Source organism: Saccostrea cucullata, unplaced genomic scaffold (genome assembly GCF_032062105.1).
Source record: "Saccostrea cucullata isolate Sc308-1 unplaced genomic scaffold, CSIRO_AGI_Scuc_v1 ctg396, whole genome shotgun sequence".
Classification (NCBI taxonomy): domain Eukaryota; kingdom Metazoa; phylum Mollusca; class Bivalvia; order Ostreida; family Ostreidae; genus Saccostrea; species Saccostrea cuccullata.
The window spans coordinates 438,036-457,940 of record NW_026933195.1 but is presented as its reverse complement, the minus strand read 5'-3'; the positions used below and the strand labels follow the sequence as shown (position 1 = coordinate 457,940).

Below are 19,905 nucleotides of genomic sequence, written 5' to 3'. Positions count from 1 at the left end.
GTATTAGAACAAGATAATACATCAGTTTTTTCCATGCAATGCACTGCAGCGCAGTTATATATTTCAAATAAGAATTTATTAGTTTGCAATTAAAAGAAATACGCTCTACACTCTAGTTTTTGCTCATAACCAAATCCAGTGCTTCACTAAAAAATAACAGCAAAGTAAATGTTGTTTGATGAGAACTCAGCTCTTGATATCTTAATGAAGTGCCATTGAATTTTTAGTAAAACTAGCAGTATTAATTCTCTTATGCCCTGTTCACACGACGAGTTTAATTCGCAGTAAATTAATGCGAAGTAAACTAATGCAAATCAAATTAATGGCATATGCGAATTAAATTGCGTTCACACGACAGCTAATGCGAAGTAAACTAATGCGAATTAAAATTTTTCTTCTACAGTCAGGCGTCAGTAAGTCTATTATGACGTCATTTGTAAATCACGTCATGTATGCAGAGCCATCCTTTGATACTTCATGTACAGGTGTAGTGGCTACAGGTATTCATTGATTTTAGTGATTTACATACTTTCCCTCAATTTTTGAACCAAATATAGCACAAATACCTAAATATAACCACCAACACGGGTCCTGTGACTTAATTGTGGCCTTACGCATGCGTCAAAATTTAATTCGAATTAGCTTCGCTTAGCATTCACATGGAGCTAATGCGAAGTAATTTAATGCGCAGTAAATTAATTCGAATTAAACTAATTCGCATTAAATTCTTCGTGTGAACGCTAAGCGAAGCTAATTCGCAGTAACTTTACGTTTAATTCGAATTAAACTCTCTGTGTGAACAGGGCATTACAAATAAAAAAAATCTACCGACTCAGCAATCAAAGAAGAATGATTTCATCTGGATGCTTTTTATACCCATACTAAATTCATCTAATTGCAACAAAGCATTTTTCTCCTTGTTGCCCACATTACTAAAAGAAAATTACAAAAAACAGCTACTTTTTGCAATAGAAAACCCAAATAATGAACTAAACATGAAAACAACTCGAATGAGAAAAAAGATATTTTTATTTGGAAAATTCAAATACTGAAGAACATTGAACACAGTTTTAATGTTACAATGTGGGCCAACTCCCTTAAGCTTTTCTGAGCTTCATGGGGAAGAAAACAAGAGGAATCATTTGTGGTACAATGTCATGGTTAAACATTCCAAGAAAGACAGGAGTGGATCCAACAAAATAACAAGGGTGGATTGAGCACAAAAGATAAATATTTTTTAAAGATAGTGCAATAATTAATAATAATAATTTCACATAAACATTAACATATAGAAAAAGATGAAGGAAAAAAAGCATGAAATTATTTTGATTCAAAAAATAAAAACCACTGACAATCTGACCCCCCCCCCAAAAAAAACCATTAAAATTAATTTTTCGGACATAAAGCATAGAAAGTAATGCATTCAAGATTTTTAATTTTTTTTAAAGGATGAGGAAGCAATAAAGTGCAACATACATATGTACCACAAAAAAGAGGAGAATCAATATACTCAGTACTTGTACCTTTCTCTTTTCTAGACTTTTAATCCAAGTATATGTTTATATATAAACCAATTACATTATTAAGGTTAAATAGTTCTTCAAAACTATACATACAAAGATACACAATTTTTTTAAAAATACAATTGCATTTCTGACATACGTATGTGAATACAATTATCAAAATTCAATTTTTTTTATGCGACATTGCCAACATTTGAGGAACAGACTGCAACATGAAGGCCAACAACAAGACTTTATAATTCTTTTTTTTTTTTTTTCGGTTTTTTTTTTCATGAACAGCAGTACATGCTAAGCAATTTAATTAGAAACTAAATGTAAACGAACAATTCAAAATCCAGAATTTTTTTTTTCATAAGACAATCACCATCTAAATTTAGTCAATATGTAAATAACCAGTTTTAATCTGAAACAAACAAGATCATGTGTAGAAGAACGTGCAATTATCCCTCGACATCAGTTTTAACACTCCCAATTCAATATTTATGTTGCAACGTAATTTTTTTATTTTACGATTTACTTCATCTTATTATGGTACAAAAATTTGTGGAAATGTTTTAAAGGGAATTGCAAGGAAATTAATTTCATGTTGGTCCTGACAAAAAACAGGTATTAAACAATTTTTTTTTTCAAAATTAAACTTCAAGAACCTCTGAAGAACTAACACAAATATATGTATAATGACAGTTTATAATTGATATTTTCTTTTGAGGAAGAAAATAAAATTCTAAGACACTTACAAAGTATATAACAGCATAGCCATCTGTGACCTCAAAAACAGAAATACATGTAAGTTTTGCAAAAATACCTTGTGTTTGCAGAACTGCATACTACAATAGAAGAAATCCAAATGTTCATTTCATCAAAAAATTAAAATATACTGAAGAATACTTCAACAACACAATTAAAAAAATTGTCTCACAGAAAGTGATAAACAAACTAGATTTCCATAGATCTTGATTTACAAGGTATCCCATGAGGAGAGAACAAGCGACTCTTTTATTATTATTTTTTTAGACAACAACTTCCATCAACAAGATATTTACCTGACAATGTATTTTCTTCATACATTAATATAATTCTTAATAAGTAATAAAACAGTCAATGCAGTGCTAAATACTGCTAAATCTTTATTTTAAGGGAAGTACAACTCACATGGATTAAAGAAATGATGTTGTTTCAAAGAATCTAATTTCTAGAACGAAGAAACATTAATATACATGTATTGTAGTTTGTAACTCAAACTTTCTGTGAAGTATACAATTTATATGGGTCTCTTCTTTGCATGAAAACAAAATTTAAGCCCTCATGATCATAATTGATTTTGCATTATATCACAGGGTTTTCTGAGACAATATTTTATTAAACCAAAGAGGCTTCAAGAAATTCAAATTATAGCCTTCAACATTTTATAAATAGTACACTCACAAAATACCCGCACTGCTATTTTGCTTGACTCACAATCTCTAAGAATTAATAACAAGATTCAGCAAAAACTGCAGAAGACGGTCTTCATTTTCATGTATATTTGGAACTGTATAAGTATTTAAAAAAAACAAACAATTTCTTGAATGACGACTTTTTAAAAGGGCATACCCTTTTTTACATTAAGAAAAAAAGAAATTTTCTTAATTCATATAAAAAAATTGATACAAAACATAACCAATCTCAAATTTTTAAAATTTTAGGATTTTTTCCCTAAATTTTACACATCTAGAAAAAAAAGAACACTTTAAATGTGGAAATTTATGTGCTGAATATAGCACATAAATTTTTACATGTACCTTCAAATCTAAATCATTTGTAATTTGTGTACTGTAGATCACTAAATTTTCGCGACACCTTATTTTCGCGAGATAGTCATTGACTCTTGATTAGCGAGACAAAATTTTCACGAATTGTGGTTATTGTTATATGTAATCTTAAGGAATACTTTTATAAGCGAGAATTTAATTTTCGCGAGCACACTGTCTCGCGTAATTACGCGAAAATAAAGTTCTCGCGAATAAAAAGTGATTTACAGTATATCCAGTTTGCAGTACACCGCATTTGGAGAATAACATAAGCCAACATTAATACATGTATATAAATCTTGCAAAATTCACTGTTAACAATTGAATTTTTTTTTTTAAAAATAGAAAAATAACCGACTCAAAGAGGATTTAAGTCCCTTTACCCTGGCATTTATGTTCTGCTGGAAGGGAGAAAACTCTTCACTGTATATATCCATCAATGTTCACTTCCACGGCATAACCCTAAAAAATTCACATTTTTTTCATGTCAATTCATTAAATAAAAGAGTGGTATGAATTACAGATGACTTAAAATTTTTATTCATCAATGTATTCTTAATTATTAAAAAGATTTATCATGTACTTTAATAGCTGCAGATCTGTAGTGTTATGGTTTTATGTATTTGTCTTCGACCATAATGCTATAGATCCCGTAGTGCAAAAAAGGTGCAATTTACGGCGCAATATTTTTTGCGCTCTTTTAGGGAGAATTTCTCCATTTTCCAGCATCGTTCAATCAACTACCTTTCAAGCCCTAATCCTAGACACATTATTTAACTAATCTGTATATTTTATCCATCTCCCAACCCTTTATAGTCGTTTCTACAAGTGATAAACTCGCTTGCTTAAAATTATTTGTTAGATTACTGAAAATTCACTTCAAGCGAGTTTATTGCCTGTAGAGACAACTATAAATGGTTGGGAGGTGGATAAACTATACATATTGGCAACAGAATGTGTCTAGAATTAGGGAGTGAAAGGTAGTTGATTGACCAATGCTAGAAAGTGGAGAAATTCTCCCCAAAAGAGCGCAAAAAATATTGCGCCGTAAATTGCACCTTTTTTGCACTATGGGATCTGTAGCGTTATGGTCAAAGACAAATATATAAAACCATAACGCTACAGATCTGCAGCTAGTCCTTTAATGATGAAAATTTGACAAACCAATCAGAAAAATTCTATTTAACTTATAATTAATAAATCAAATTCTTATTAAATCTACTAACTGTTTCATCCACTCCATATTTGACAACTGTTGCACTCACTAATCCACTGTCCTTCAGGTCTACTTTACAGCCCTCTACAAGGAGAACATTTACGAGGTAAATTCTGTATTTAAAAGATATTAGAATAAACTGCAAAACTTTAAGAATTTATGAAAGTGCAACAAGTACCGGTACTTGCTGGCATGTAAGAGAGTTGTATTTTGAAAAATTACACTTATAAGATAACTTGAAAAAATTTAATGTTCGACCTGAGTGATTAAGTGTTCTTGTTTACAGTAAAACTTGGTTATAGCAAAGTCACTGGGACCAATGAAATTACTTTACTATATCCATCATTTGTTGTATCCATATAAGGAATTTGTTAAATTTATATAGCGGGTGATCCAAGATAACGTTGCTATATCCGTGAATTTGCAATATCTGTGTTTGTACTAAACAAGTTTTACTGTATTTCCTTGACTTACCTGAGATGACAAAGGGCTGGAGTATGGGCTTGGTCTCCCAGATGTACGGAGTTGTGAGGCTGGTCTTCCTTTTGTCTATACTCTCCGTGTTTCCGTAATCCACAAAGAACACATCCACCTGTCTCTGTGCAGACTTCTCTCCTATGATCCAGGCTCTGTACATAAAACAAAGTAAATGCACGTTCACTAAATCAGTACATATTTTAAAAAAATTTATTTTGGCTGAAAAATGATATGTTAACAAACTTAACATTGAGAATTATAAATAGAAGTTTGCAAAGAAAGATATTTGATTCAAAGAAAATATGATGCGGATCAAAAATGACAAGAAAAAAAAATCTGGTGAAATATGCACACCAAAACAAAATACAAAATCAGAAGATGAAGTTTTAGATCTGAATCCTGCCCCATCTGTACCATCCGCCCTTGTACTGGTTGGCACATTGACACAGACGTTTGGTAGGACCGTAGGACCTATTCTGTTCTCACCACTTACCTATACCACTCGTCTTTATAAATGGTGATACATCCACCCAATCCTTTGGTGGGTCCTATGCTGTGTTCACAACTTACCTGTACTATTCCCTTTTATACAGAGCGGCACATCGACCCTGACCTTTGGTGGGACCTATTCTATATTCACAACTTACCTGTACCATTCATCCTTATACAGGGCGGCACATTGACCCAGACCTTTGGTGAGACCTATTCTATATCCACAACTTACCTGTACCATTCATCCTTATACAGGGCAGCACATCGACCCAGACCTTTAGTGGGCCCTATTCTGTGTTCAGGCTCCTGAAGAGATGTCATGACCTCAGTTAATGCTTGAAGGCTGTCCTCCTAAAAATTATAACAGACTTATTGTAGGTCAAGTCTCAGCGATTTTCAATTGATTTCTGGATTTATTTTGCCTCATCTTCCTAACAACAGTGATTTGAGGTTTTAAGACTATTTTTAAGGAGTGTGGAATATAAAAGTAACATTTATTTTAACAGATATTTTGCATTAATCATGATATAGAAACATGTCCATTGGACACAAATGCCCTGCCTGATGGTCCATTTGCAAGGCAAATTTTGTCTGTCTGGTCAGACACTGAAGTAACTTAAAATTAAAAAATAAAAAAAATTTCTTTCTCTTTAGCTGCAGGTCTTAAGTGCACTGATCTTTAAAAAATAAAAGAATGAAAGACCAGAAAGCTACAGAGCCATGCATTAAAAAACAAGAGGCCCAGGGGCCACAGCGCTCACCTGAGCACATCAGGCTTGAATTTACTCCACCCCCCCCCCTCCAGGCGTTCATCATTTGAACAAACTAGAATCTACACTACCGAAGGATGATTCCATATAAATATCACTAATCATAGCTTTGAAGTACTTGAAAAAAAGATTTTAAAAGGTTTCCCTATATATCCCTATGTAAAACTTGGGTCGGCCATTTTGGCCCCATCCTAGCCCCGGGGGTCATGATTTGAACAAACTTGAATCTACACTACCTGAGGATGATTCCACATGAGTTTCATCTTTCCTGGCCCAGTGGTTCTTGAGAAGAAGATTTTTAAAGATTTTTCCTATATATTCCTATGTAAAACTTGGGTCAGCCATTTTGGCCCCACCCTAGCCCCGGGGGACATGATTTGAACAAACTTGAATCTGCAATACCTGAGGATGATTCCACATGAGTTTCATCTTTCCTGGCCCAGTGGTTCTTGAGGAGAAGAAGATTTTTAAAGATTTTTCCTATATATTCCTATGTAAAACTTGGGTCGGCCATTTTGGCCCCACCCTTGCCCCGGGGGTCATGATTTGTACAAATTTGAATCTACACTACTTGAGGATGATTCCACACGAGTTTCATCTTTCCTGGTCCAGTGGTTCTGGAGAAGAAGATTTTTAAAGATTTTTTCCATAAATTCCTATGTAAAACTTGGGTCGGCCATTTTGGCCCCACCTTTGCCCCGGGGGTCATGATTTGAACAAACTTGAATCTGCACTACCTGAGGATGATTCCACATGAGTTTCATCTTTCCTGGCCCAGTGGTTCTTGAAGAGAAGAAGATTTTTAAAGATTTTTCCTATATATTCCTATGTAAAACTTGGGTCGGCCATTTTGGCCCCACCCTTGCCCCAGGGGTCATGATTTGTACAAATTTGAATCTACACTACCTGAGGATGATTCCACACGAGTTTCATCTTTCCTGGTCCAGTGGTTCTGGAGAAGAAGATTTTTAAAGATTTTTCCCATAAATTCCTATGTAAAACTTGGGTCGGCCATTTTGGCCCCACCTTTGCCCCGGGGGTCATGATTTGAACAAACTTAAATCTGCTCTACCTGAGGATGATTCCACATGAGTTTCATCTTTCCTGGCCCAGTGGTTCTTGAAGAGACGAAGATTTTTAAAGATTTTTCCTATATATTCCTATGTAAAACTTGGGTCGGCCATTTTGGCCCCACCCTTGCCCCGGGGGTCATGATTTGTACAAATTTGAATCTACACTACCTGAGGATGATTCCACACGAGTTTCATCTTTCCTGGTCCAGTGGTTCTGGAGAAGAAGATTTTTAAAGATTTTTCCTATATATTCCTATGTAAAACTTGGGTTGGGCATTTTGGCCCCACCCTTGCCCCGGGGGTCATGATTTCAACAAACTTGAATCTACACTACCTGAAGATGCTTCCACATGAGTTTCATCTTTCCTGGCCCAGCGGTTCTGGAGAAGAAGATTTTTTAAAAATGCCATTAATTTTTAACAAATTCATGATTATCTCCCCTTGGAAAAAGGCGTGGCCCTTCATTTGAACAAACTTGAATCCCCTTCACCCAAGGATACTTTGTGCCAAGTTTGGTTGAAATTGGCCCAGTGGTTCTTGAGGAGAAGATGAAAATGTGAAAAGTTTACGCCGACGCCAACGACGACAACTACAACGACAATGACAGACAACGGACAAATTTTGATCAGAAAAACTCACTTGAGCCTTCGGCTCAGGTGAGCTAAAAACAAAACATTGCATGACTTACATCTACAACGATTTGTCCCCAGAAGCTTTTCTGATCAAACACAGAGGTGATGTAGATGATGATTTCTTTTGTCTCGGGTCGCATGTTGTAGGGTTTGAGATGGAGGGTGTTCATGATGATTTTGTACGTCTGGAGCATGGAATGCCAGCTCCGGGTCACAGAGGAAGAGGAAGAACCATCGTCCTGGGAGGAGGCTACGGACGACTGGCTGGAGTGGCGCTGATGTAACCGCGGGCCGTCACCACCTACAAAATCGTTATAATAACAATGGAATAAGTAAAATTTCTGATTGGTTGTGACAGTGATGTAGCTTAAGGACATCCCCAGCTACAAATGTTATCATTCCAATACATACCTAATATTCTCAATCTGTTGTGAGGCTGATAAAGCTTAGGGAGAAGGCAATTTAAGTTTTCAGAACTTGTGCCCAATCCCATTGTATATATTTAGTGCAATAAAATATGTTCAAATCAAAGCTTAGTAGCATCTCCATTTACAAATGTTATCATTCCAATAAATACCTTAAATTTTTTAATGGTCTTAAAAATTGAAAATAATCCTACAAACATTATCATTCCAATAAATAGGTAACATTTCTTATCGGTTGTGACACTGATGTAGCCGTGGGACTGTCCCCACCTACAAATTATCATTCCAATAAAAACCTAAAATTTCTAATTGATTAGTAAAATTGTAAATAAAACCTTTCTGAATATTTCATAAATTTTTAATATAGAGAAAAATATTAAAAAATGTAAAGAATGAAGTATGTATTTCATTTTTTTTTTATTTTTCAAACTTACCTGGTCCTGGAAGTTTATCCACTTTTGCTTTTCTCCCTTCTACAATAGAATAAGGAAGATTAGGCCATATAAAATTGAAATCTTGGTTCTCAGGCCCGCGCGCATCCATTTTGAGGTAGCCGCACTGCCGATTTTATTGTAATTTTGATAAAATAAAAAGTTGGTATTGCGGAGACCAATCCGGGAAAAAAATTTCCGACCTCATTTGTTTCGTAGTTTAGTATTCAAATACCACTTCCGGTAGCCATTTACAATGAGATTTTGGCTACTTCGTTTGAAAATACATTCGAGGACATTACCTACGATGTTTACACGCTGTTAAGCAATGGATAAAGCAGAAATTTTGACTAGAAATGGAAAGTATATCTGTGATTAAAAAAATTATCTTTATGTTAAAGAAAATTCGGAAATTAAAATTAAAAAAAAATACCTCCCTCATCTACTTTGTTGCCAATAAAATGAAAAATAAAATGCCGCCCTCCCGCATCTGTTTTGGAGAAAATTGGCCTGCGAACCAGGGAATTAAATTTAGATAGCCTTAAATTCATAATTTTTTTCTTCATTTGTCACATGATTTTCAATGATTTTTCAAAGGTATATCCGACAGAGAAAAAGTAGTTTCTTACCATTACACGTGACAGTACATTTGATATTCTCCATTTCGTGGTATGACGAGAGGAAATTGACAGGGTTATTGCCAAGGTACTTGGATATGTTCACCAGGAGTCGCCTCCCTTTGTAGATCATCTGATTTAATTCCATGACGGCCCTGTCTGCTTCTTCCATGTTGGACACGTAAATCATGGCACGAGTGCTGAAAACACATCAAAGCTTAAAACTTATTTATTAAAGAATGGCACATGTGCTGAAAACACACCCTGGTACTAACTCTCCAATAACAGTGTTTTTTAGTGTACCAAAATTTCATTTGTTTGACATGACAGAAAATTCCCTTTTTTCTAATTCAATGCCTTTTTTTTTCCCTCATCAAATTTTTACCTTACTCATTACCAAATGGTAGAAAATACATAAGCTAGCAATTAAAATTCAAAATCAGGTCAAGATCACCGTAAGTGAAGATGCTTCTGTAAAATCTTCAATTCTGTCTTGTACAAAAGCATTCATGAAAAGCACTAAAGATTGTATTTTGGGGATTCTTCAGTTAAAAAATTCTTGCACAAAATCCTATTGATTCTTACAAAAACATTTACAGAATATTCACACATTTACATAAAAATCAAGATGGTGTCTTTCTACTTCAACTTTAATGTAACTTTGAAGAAAAAATCAAATTTTACTTTTTTTTTTCATTTCATGAAATTTGCATGGGCAGAGTAATTCTCCACATTACAATTGAAAGCCAACTTTTTTCTAGGTTTGAAAGTATTTTCAGACTTAGCCAATGGTCGTTGCATTAAGCTGACTAATCGTAGTGTGTGTTACTGCAGTCTCTTACCAATTGACTTAGGTGACAGTTAGACCAAAGCAAATATCAACTTGGGGCTTTTTGCTCCATTTCTTACCTGACTTTTGGATCATTCCTGTTCATCATGTGGATATCGTAAGCACCATACTGAGAGAAAAGGTTCAGCAACTCCTCCTTCAGAAAAGAGACTGAATTTTACTGACACATCACCATCACATAGAGACAACGTAATATTCAATGAAAAACTCTGTCCCCACTCAAGATTTCAAAGCAAATAAAACCTTATTCCGTTAATTAATTAAAAAAAAATTAAAGTGCCAGCTTAATATTCAATAAAACTAAGTCTGCATCTTAGAATTAACCAAAATAAAACCATCATCAATTCAGTCGCATTTATTCCTTCACAAAGGACTAGAAGGGCTTCAACATTACTAAATATTTACTTCAAATATGATATGCTTAGATGCATTTAATTGAAATGTAACTTTATCAAACTTACGTCACTATCTCCGTAAGGAAAATTACTGACAAAGAGCTGTGGTTCCTGCTGATTAGTTTGAAGGGGTGGGGGATGACCATACGCCCCATACTCTGCTCGTTGTAATGGTGGGGGATACATCTCCCCTCCGTTCTGCCAATGGGGAGCAGGGTATCTCCCATTTCCGACCGGTTGCAGTGGTGGAGGAAACATCCCACCTCCTGCTGGCTCCAGACTTGGCATGTCATCAAATTTATTATCTGGCCTGGGATACCCTCCTGAAAATTTCTTATTTGGGAGGGGCTCAAGGTTGGTTCCCATGAGGACTGATTTAGACTGTGACATATATTCTGACCTTGACCTTTGACTTCCTCCACTTCTGCGACTCTGGACAGACAGAGCGGGACTAGTTTTCTCTTTTGCGATGCTGAAATCTGTATTAACATGGAATCCTGTGTCAATGTGAAGCTCCTCCATTGTGCTCACTGGAGGTTTCTCGTCCTGCAGGATTTGTTCACTCATTATATCAGTGGGTTGGGGTGGTGCTGGGGATGTGATGGGTTCGCGTGGTATCTTCCCCCACACCGAGGTGGTGCCATCACTCTCTGTAACTTCGTCCCACTTCTCTTCTTCCTCATCAAAAGCTGGTTCTGGCTGCTCCACTCGGCTTTTAATGGTATTCGGTGAGGGACCCTTACTCCCTGATCCATCTGTTGATAGGGAAAATTAGACCACTTATAAAACTTGCATAAAAATTTTCAATATTACGAAACAAAGGGGACCAGCATTACAGATACAAGAAGTCAAATTGCTATATCGTAAAATTTTCCAACACCAAAGATCTGAAACATTTATTTAAGTCTACCACTGATTTTCTTTTCTCTATTAAACACACTTCTATTTTTTTGATCTAGCGAAAACTAGAAAACTGTCAAATTGAATTAATAGGGTGCTATGATAAAAAAATGTACGAAGAATAAAACAGCAACTTATTCTTAAAATTTCAACCTGAATATTCAAGAACCTGAAAATAATATCCTTGTATTTACATTAGGCAGTAAAGAACAACTTAACATTGAATGTATATTTAAACAATTATCATGATTATTAAGAATGTGTTATATAAAATGCCAGCCTTCAATGAATGCAATTATCATGAAGGCTTTTCTTCAAACAAACAGCAGTTCTTTCATTAATCTTAAAGTGACAGATAAAGATAAGCCTACTAAACACACTTCTAATTTTCTCTCTCATCATTTTCTTCTTAAGTTACAATAAGAACTTTTTCAGTATTAATGCGAAAATTATCAAAAAATCTTCTTTAATCTATTTCTTGTTATTATCAGAAATCATAACTTTTAAACAAAAATAAATTATAAATATTCATATTTAAATCCACATTTCAGATGTTCATAGCATTTCAAATTGACTTAACTTCAAAACAAACTTCATTTGCAGACAGAGGTGGTAATTCATCTCAATTTGACAGATAAAGATAATGCTCTGGATTTTCTTCAGGAGGAAAGCTAATTAATCCCAAGGGACTCATAGAAGCATTCAGTTTACAATGGCAACATCTTCAGCAGTTATCTCTCTTTGCCACTGCTTTTGTATATAAAGTTAAGGAATCTACCCCACCACCCCAGCTCCAAACCAGGGGACATGAGAACCAAACTTAGCATAAAAATATGTATTTCTGGAACTACCATACCAAATTTGTACTTGATTGGGCAACCATAAAAAAAGTTGCCCATTCATTCTTATGCATAGTTAAAATTTACCCCACCACCCCAGCTCCAAACCAGAAGACATAGAGAAGCAAACTTAGCATCAAAATATGTATTTCCTCCCATACCAAATTTGGTAACTATAAAAAAAAGTTAAAAAAAAACAGAAAATTTGTGGACAAGAGTCGTGATTACTAGGGCACCCGCAAATCCTTGCCGGGCCCTAATGAGGATAAGCCTTTACCCTGTTCGTTTCCTAGCATCGCGGTGAGGAGGGGGATCTCTTCAGTCCTTCCCATAAAATTTGACAAAGGCAAATCTACAAGGGAAATGCATAAACAGAAACATTTCTTGGAGGGAGGGGGAATACCACATTTTTTACCCTTTTCCAAAAAGAATTTAGGGAATTCACATTTAGGGACCATAAATCTTTTACAGTTTATAGCCCTTACATTCATCTTCTAAATCATACACAACAAAAAAATATTCTGGCAAATACATGTACATACATTTTTCTATTATCATTTCCTTTTCCAGTTTTTATTCGGATTTCGTAAGGTCCGTATTGAGAAAGGACATCTTCCTTAAAAGCATCCTATAAAAACAAAAACAAAACTTTGTTGATCAAAAGTTGTGAAGCTCACTTTTAATAAGTGTTTCCTACAGTTCAAATCAGAAAAAGTTTTGCAAAAAAAAAAAAGAAAAGTATGTGTTTACATGGTCAGACTCAAAAGGGATGTTTCCGATAAAAACTTCTACGTTATCTGTAGCTGAGGTGGGAGGGGCATCATCTGTAACAAAAAGAGTAATATAGCACAGTCACTCCATCCAGATGCTTTCAAAAGTTTGATTTTTTTTAATTAAAAAAAAATTATGAGTTTGGATTCTTTGAAATATGCAACATATCAGTCATCTACTGGCATTCGAGTTACATTGTTTTATTTCATGAGTGGGTGTTCCATTCTCACTTGTGTGCTCCAAGCACTCATAATAAAAGATTCTCCATTCATTTAATAATCTGTATACAACTCAACCATTAATTATCACAATAAGAGTTCATTAGGAACCTTTAATAAAGTTAAACTAAATACTCATCCTGAGAAACAGAAAAGTAAGATATTAGAAGTTAAATAAATTTTCAAAAAATTTGGATAAGCAAAACTGCTATTGTTTTGCTCCTTATATTTTCAGACCATAACAAACATTTGTTAACTGTGTGACACATTACAAAATTATAATAGTCAGCTTTTTGACAGAGGCCACTTACCGGTAGAAGTAGAAGGAGAAGTTCTGTTGGCTGATGTTTTCTCCTGCATATTTCCCCTGTCTTTGTTAACGTAGCTGCGATTTTTGGTTTTTTCTGAAGCTGGGCGAAGCTCCAACTCTTCCCTGTATGAGTCTAAGGCTGCCTGTGCAGAGTCAATATCCGAAAACCGCAGGAAAAACAGCCTGTCAAATATGAAGCAATTAAAAAATTCAATGACAGTGATTTAATTCAAATAATAAAAAAAATAATACCATGATTAATAGAGAAAAATTTCATTCAACTGAAACAAACATTACATATCACTGTAGATCACTTTTAATTTGCGAGAACTTTATTTTCGCGTGAGCTCACAAAAACTTCATTCTTTTGTATAATAGTATTCCGTAAGATTATAGAGAAATAACAATTTGTGAAAATTATGTCTCGCTAAAAAACAGTCATTTAGTGATCTAAAGTACTTTAAATTTTTTTTTAAAAACTGAAAGACTCAATTTAAAATCTTGATTAGTGAAAAATTATGAATTTTACGTTTACCCTGGAATGGTATGAATTTCTTGTAGGTTTCCAAACTCCTCAAACTTCTGATGTATGTCCTAAAAGAGTTAAGTTTTTAGTATAATTTGTGGGAAAAGGAAATTCATATTAACATAAGTGCCATTAATAGAATGATAGATGGAAAGAAGACTACTTTTCCAAGATACTAAGTGTTCCTGCATCAGTTTTACCGTTTCACTGAATCCCTTTGGCTCTTTGTTCCTAGGATAACACAGAGTAAACAATCCCTTGCTGTTGGGCAGTAACTCTGCGTCCGTTTCACGGGTTTCACGTCTAGCACCTGTATTACCATTGTTTCTTGAATTAGAACCCATGCCTATTGATAAAGCAGAAAAAAGTTCTTTCATTTTAAGGAGTGAATTCAAAGCACTGCTCTGTAAACATTTTATAATTTAATTATCATGCACAAAACATTTTGCGAAAATTGATTTTTCAAACATGTTAGAAAATGATTTCACATTATTGATTAGCTTTCTCTTTCTTATTTCATGCAAAATGACAAAACATCCATCAAATTTTATAAAAATTTTGTGTTTAATAATAACAAAGGTTCCAAAAAAAAAGGGCCAGCTTTGACAACATTTTAAATATCAAATTGAATTTACTGAAATGTCTTTAGACTTATAAAGTAACTGTACATGTACATAACTAAGCATATTCAAAATTTAGCGCAATCCATGGATGTGGAGTTGTTGGCTTAATCACGAACCAGGGCTACACATTTCTATACTGTGTATTACATTTATTAAAGATTTCTTAATGGTATTCTTAAATTAGTGCATCATTCATTGCACCAAAGCCGCTAAAATATGAAGCCTGCTCTTTAAAATAATTGTATTGTACATCCAGATAAGATGAGTTTCACTGTATCTCCATCAAATGTTTTTAGCAAAATACCTTGTGCACTGCTAGAACCTATCCATACAACAAGAAAATAGAATATCACAACTCATAATCTTGCCAAAATACATCAAATAACTGTTTATCTACTCTTTGAAAGTAGAATATAAGTTAATGCACACTTTTTGGGTTTAAAAGAGTCTTTACTTCTGACTTTAAATTGATATGAAGATTTACTTGGCTTGGACTTTTCCGCTCTTTTCTGACTGAGGGACATGTAGGACGATTTGTCTCCAATGCCGTAAAGCTTGTGTGCCATGATTCCCTCATCATACTCCAACCTGAAATACAATGCACCCATAGAAATGTAGATGTATTCAGAAGTTTTACGAATTATGAAAAATACAGCCTAAAATACAATTCTTTTTTTTTAATAATGAAAATTACCATAGTTTTCTAAAAAAAAAATTCTCCTGTTCATAAGCAGTTTTCCTTACTTACCATTCATCATTCCCACAGCATTCACTCAACATTTGTTACGAATTCATTTACTGTGGAACAGTAGATCAATTCAAGGATTTGATTTGTTAGAAAAATTTCCATCAGCGATTTTTGTGTCATAAAATGCACTGACCTACAAACATCAGGGATGGCGTCGACAAATTCCTTGATGGAGGAGAAACCTAGGTCTTTGAATCGGAGGGGCTCCTTCAGGAGGCTTTTGTAGTCCTTAATTAGGTCACTGACCAACACCCCACCCACCTTGGACAGGAGCACCGCTCTGATGTTCTTCTTCACTTGGTCTGGTACTGTGGTGACAGGCATACTGGTACTACCAGGTAAATAAAGTAGAGAACTTGGTTTTTATTTGGCATTGTTAGACCCGAACCACACGTATTTTTTGGTTTGGTTTTTTTTTTAAAGATCCTAATTCACTTACCGGAGGAGATATATCTTTCAGTAACACGTAAATTCTCTTTTTAAAAAAATTGAGAAGGGTGGGGTCAGGGGGCTGGAGGTCAATTTTCATAATTGCCAACTCACCCGATTTCGTCGGGTCACACCCGATTTTTCAACCCGTAACCCAATTATTTTTTATGACCCGGCGGGTCATGCTTATCACCCGATTTTTGCTGAACAACCCGAAAATCTCCCGATTTCCGGATTTGGTTCGTAAATTAGGTTGCATTTTTAATTTCCAGTTACAACCCAAGCTTAGATCTACGTGAACAATGCCGATGGATTAATTATCAGTGCAGGTGTAAACAATTAACTGGGTGTTGTTTTGACAGTCAATGTTTGAAGTCAATTAAAATGGCTTCCGATAGAACTAGATCGTTATCAGGGTCAACCGGAACAAATTGAACCAAACACATGTCTCTGATTGAACCAAGAAAAAGAGAAATGATATTTATGTACATATCAAGGAATCTTGGGGAAAAAAAACTTTCATTCTAGATAAAATAAAGTGATCGAAGACAGTGTAGGCCTAACTTCACATTTAAAACATATTGCAGTAGTTAATTAATTAAGAGAGAGGAAAAATAACTTCAAAACTGAAATTGGTATACTTTCAAATTTAGCAGAAACTGAAAAGGCTTTTTTAAAAAAATGCACACTTACTTCAGGTCAATACTAAAATATGAACCTTCAGTTCTCATTTTTAACATATAAATTAAATCAAATTATGTATGAATTTTTTGTCATAGTAAATTAAATCCTTTTTCAATAAAAGAATTCTCAATACACAAATACTTTGTATATATATGTATAAAATTTAATCATGGTAAACGTCGTGAATGTCGTTACGCGTTATGACCAGATTTTTTACTTTCTAAATCTGGTCATGACTAGATTTTTACATGCTGGAGGTTGGCAAGTATGTCAATTTTCATTCCATTAGTTCCAACAGTAATATCAAAAAGTGTCAAGAGCAAAATTTATGTTTTTTACCACCTCCTCAAAGTCCACATATTTGCACACTGGTGGCACAGCATATTAATTCTTTTTAATAAAGGTGTCAGGTTTAAGATAAGCTACATGTCCAATATTGTGTATTTCCTCGGGGAAAATCATAATTAATTGATTTTCTCCTATAATAGAACCTCTTGGCTGTTTTTGGTGTCAGGCTTTTACTGTGACCTTTAAGTTTATATGACAGATATGTTGATATGGAAAAACTCTCTCTCTCCCTCTGGTAAATTGTCACAGTTATTTCCCGTTGGTCACCATACTGGAGGTCCAAATGCTCATATTTCATCATTGTTCAACCAATTTTAAATTTTAATATTTGTTAATTTGAATTAGGAATCATTATTTTTCTGAAATACATAAATTTTTGGAAGCCTCCTTTACTTTAAAAAAATTACTTAATCAAGATTTTCCACCGAATATTTCTGCTATATATTCTTAAACTTGGTAAGACGAAAAGGAAAACTAACCAAGTCGACCTCCAGTATGGCGACCAACGGGAGTTAAATTTAGGCCCATCGAAAACTATCTATAGGTCTGGGGGTGAAATACCTCAAGGGGGGGGGGGGGGGGGGGTAAAATAATGAGCACTATGTTTCCTAGTTAGTGATGCTCATCCTTTAAGTTATGATCAGATTAAAAACTAAAATTGTTAAGTAACATACTTTAACATTTTCTAGTATATAAAGATAATTTTTGCCTTAGCCCAACTGGACAGAATTTTGTAGCATTGCAGTAATTCTGCCCTCTGAGGCTCATTGGAATTGATTTACAAATCGAACTTATTCGCGTTTTTTTTTTTTTATCTAATGAATCAAAAAGATCAAAGGTAGGTGAAATTTGGAACCTCTGCCGAATATAATTAATTATAATGTCAGATGTGAGTAATTCAAATAGCTAAGCACTACCACTTTTATACTAGATTACTTGTCCAAAATCTGCATGGTCTATTGGCAGCAATTTAATCACTAGCCCCAGGGGTAAAAAAATTAATCAAACAATTAAAGTAACTAGTAAATATCCCTTTGATAATTGTAGAAGTAGCATCATGTAATCCGCAAAACAATGATCATCTACCCCCTTCTACAGGTTGGGCACACACCCCCAAATGGTCATTTAACCCCCGTTCGGTGGTCAATCGCCCATATCAGCGTCTTTTTTACCTACCAAATGGTGGTCTTTTTTATTCAAATCTAATTTTCATTGAAATAAAGCAAAAGCGCATTTACTTAGGCATTGGGGAATTTTAATTAACATATTCATCGCACATTTAATACAATTTAGTCAATTTTCCATGTGGAATTTCTGTGGAACTTCGTAAAAACGAAACCCACAGCTGTTCGTGACGGCCGAACTATTAGCTCAAACAATACAAAAAATTATTTTGGTTGTGTATAGTTCGGTAAAAAAAACATTTAAGCAAGAGGTGTTAGTCTAGAGAAGTAACTTTTCAAACGATCTTTTTTATACAAATCTTTATAAAATCCCGTTAAAAACGAGCTGTGTGTCAAATCTTATTCGTATGGTGGGCACTTGGTGCTATAATATTCATTTTTCCTACATTTGAATGTAACATTTATTCTTTATTTTCTTTTAGGATGAAGTTACGATTTCTGTGCGACCCTTTGTGGTTTAGTATGCATATCTATGTTGTATCTACTATATTTATTAAATATTTTTGAATAAAAGATTTACAAAGTGACATTTGCAGTTATTCCTGTTTTTATTCCAAGATTATGGTTTTCGAGTGATTATTTTAACATGAATTCACTGCATATAGCATTTTCATAAAGAATAAAGCCATTGCTTACGAAATAAACTAAATAAAAGCGAATTCTTACCATTCCTCTTATTTTACTTTTTGAAAATTAACATTTAAAAATGCCGTAGTTAATTCAGTCTTTTGACCCAAGTTTGGAAAAGATCGTCATTTTTGATTGGTTTAGATAATTGATCGTTTGCCCGGATGACAGAAATATGAACATATCAACACGATTGATAGGCTCAACTACGCTTTTCGAGACGGAGGGAATTTTTCTTTTAAAGTTAAAACAGAGAAACATTACATTTGTTTACATAGGTGACGATTTTGTCAATTATTTGAACGACACTGCGCAAAAATGTCCGCGTTGAAATTTTAATTTTTTTCGTTCAGAGTACAGATAAATATCTATATTTAATCCCCGTGAGTTGAAATTATGCGCCATTTCACGTCATTCCAGAGAACTGAACAGAACGATTTTTCTCTCCCATTTAGTGGTTAATAAAGACGCCGATATGGGCGAATGACCACCAAACGGGGGTTAAATGACCATTTGGCGGTGTGTGCCCAACCTGTTCTACCCCCTTTACAACCACTGAACCAAAACATTGGACAAAAGCTTGCACAAAATTGCATTCTTTAGCATCGAAACCAGTTAATTAAACTGTGTCTTAACTTCATATTTATAGTGAAAACTTACATTTTTCTGGTCAGGAACCTTGCACAAAATTGCAGACAGAAACGCGGGATAACCCTTCAGCTTCGCATGTGGTTCATAACTTCCGGAAGTTGGTTTGCAAGCATCGTACGATGTCACATTCGAGGGATATAATAATAATGGTTGAATGTTGTGCAAAAATTGTCTCAATAAATCCATGACAGACTAAATTGGTAGCTGCAAATATTTCAACTGATATTTTTATGTACAATAAGTAATATTCACTTAAATACAGATGTGTGTCAATAGTGAAGATAATTTTATTTTCTCTGTATAATACTTCACTGATTGAAAACTAAACACACTCGCAATATAGTCAACATTAAAAA

General features: G+C 34.3%; 1 protein-coding gene across 1 annotated transcript; it reads right to left on the bottom strand.

Moving 5' to 3' along the window:
- Positions 1-1,011: 1,011 nt before the first annotated feature.
- LOC134237599 (uncharacterized) lies at positions 1,012-19,651 on the bottom strand. Its single transcript, XM_062719727.1, has 18 exons — positions 19,559-19,651; positions 15,760-15,957; positions 15,363-15,466; positions 14,456-14,601; positions 14,265-14,323; positions 13,731-13,912; positions 13,181-13,254; positions 12,973-13,058; positions 12,751-12,782; positions 10,758-11,446; positions 10,356-10,432; positions 9,459-9,646; positions 8,833-8,871; positions 8,030-8,274; positions 5,731-5,849; positions 5,004-5,158; positions 4,540-4,613; positions 1,012-3,775 (listed from the first exon to the last, which is right to left on the bottom strand). The coding sequence occupies exons 2-18, from the start codon at positions 15,948-15,950 to the stop codon at positions 3,734-3,736; spliced, it is 2,502 nt and encodes an 833-aa protein (XP_062575711.1). The 5' UTR covers positions 15,951-15,957; positions 19,559-19,651; the 3' UTR covers positions 1,012-3,733.
- Positions 19,652-19,905: the final 254 nt, after the last annotated feature.

Excerpts from the sequence above, each read along its gene's own strand:
- LOC134237599 (XM_062719727.1), bottom strand. The coding sequence starts at position 15,950 with ATGCCTGTCACCACAGTACCAGACCAAGTGAAGAAGAACATCAGAGCG. Across the intron at positions 11,447-12,750 it reads CAAATTTTATGGGAAGGACT|ATGGATCAGGGAGTAAGGGT; the intron begins GAAGAGATCCCC and ends CCCTATCAACAG. Across the intron at positions 5,850-8,029 it reads GGGGACAAATCGTTGTAGAT|GAGGACAGCCTTCAAGCATT; the intron begins GTAAGTCATGCA and ends TATAATTTTTAG.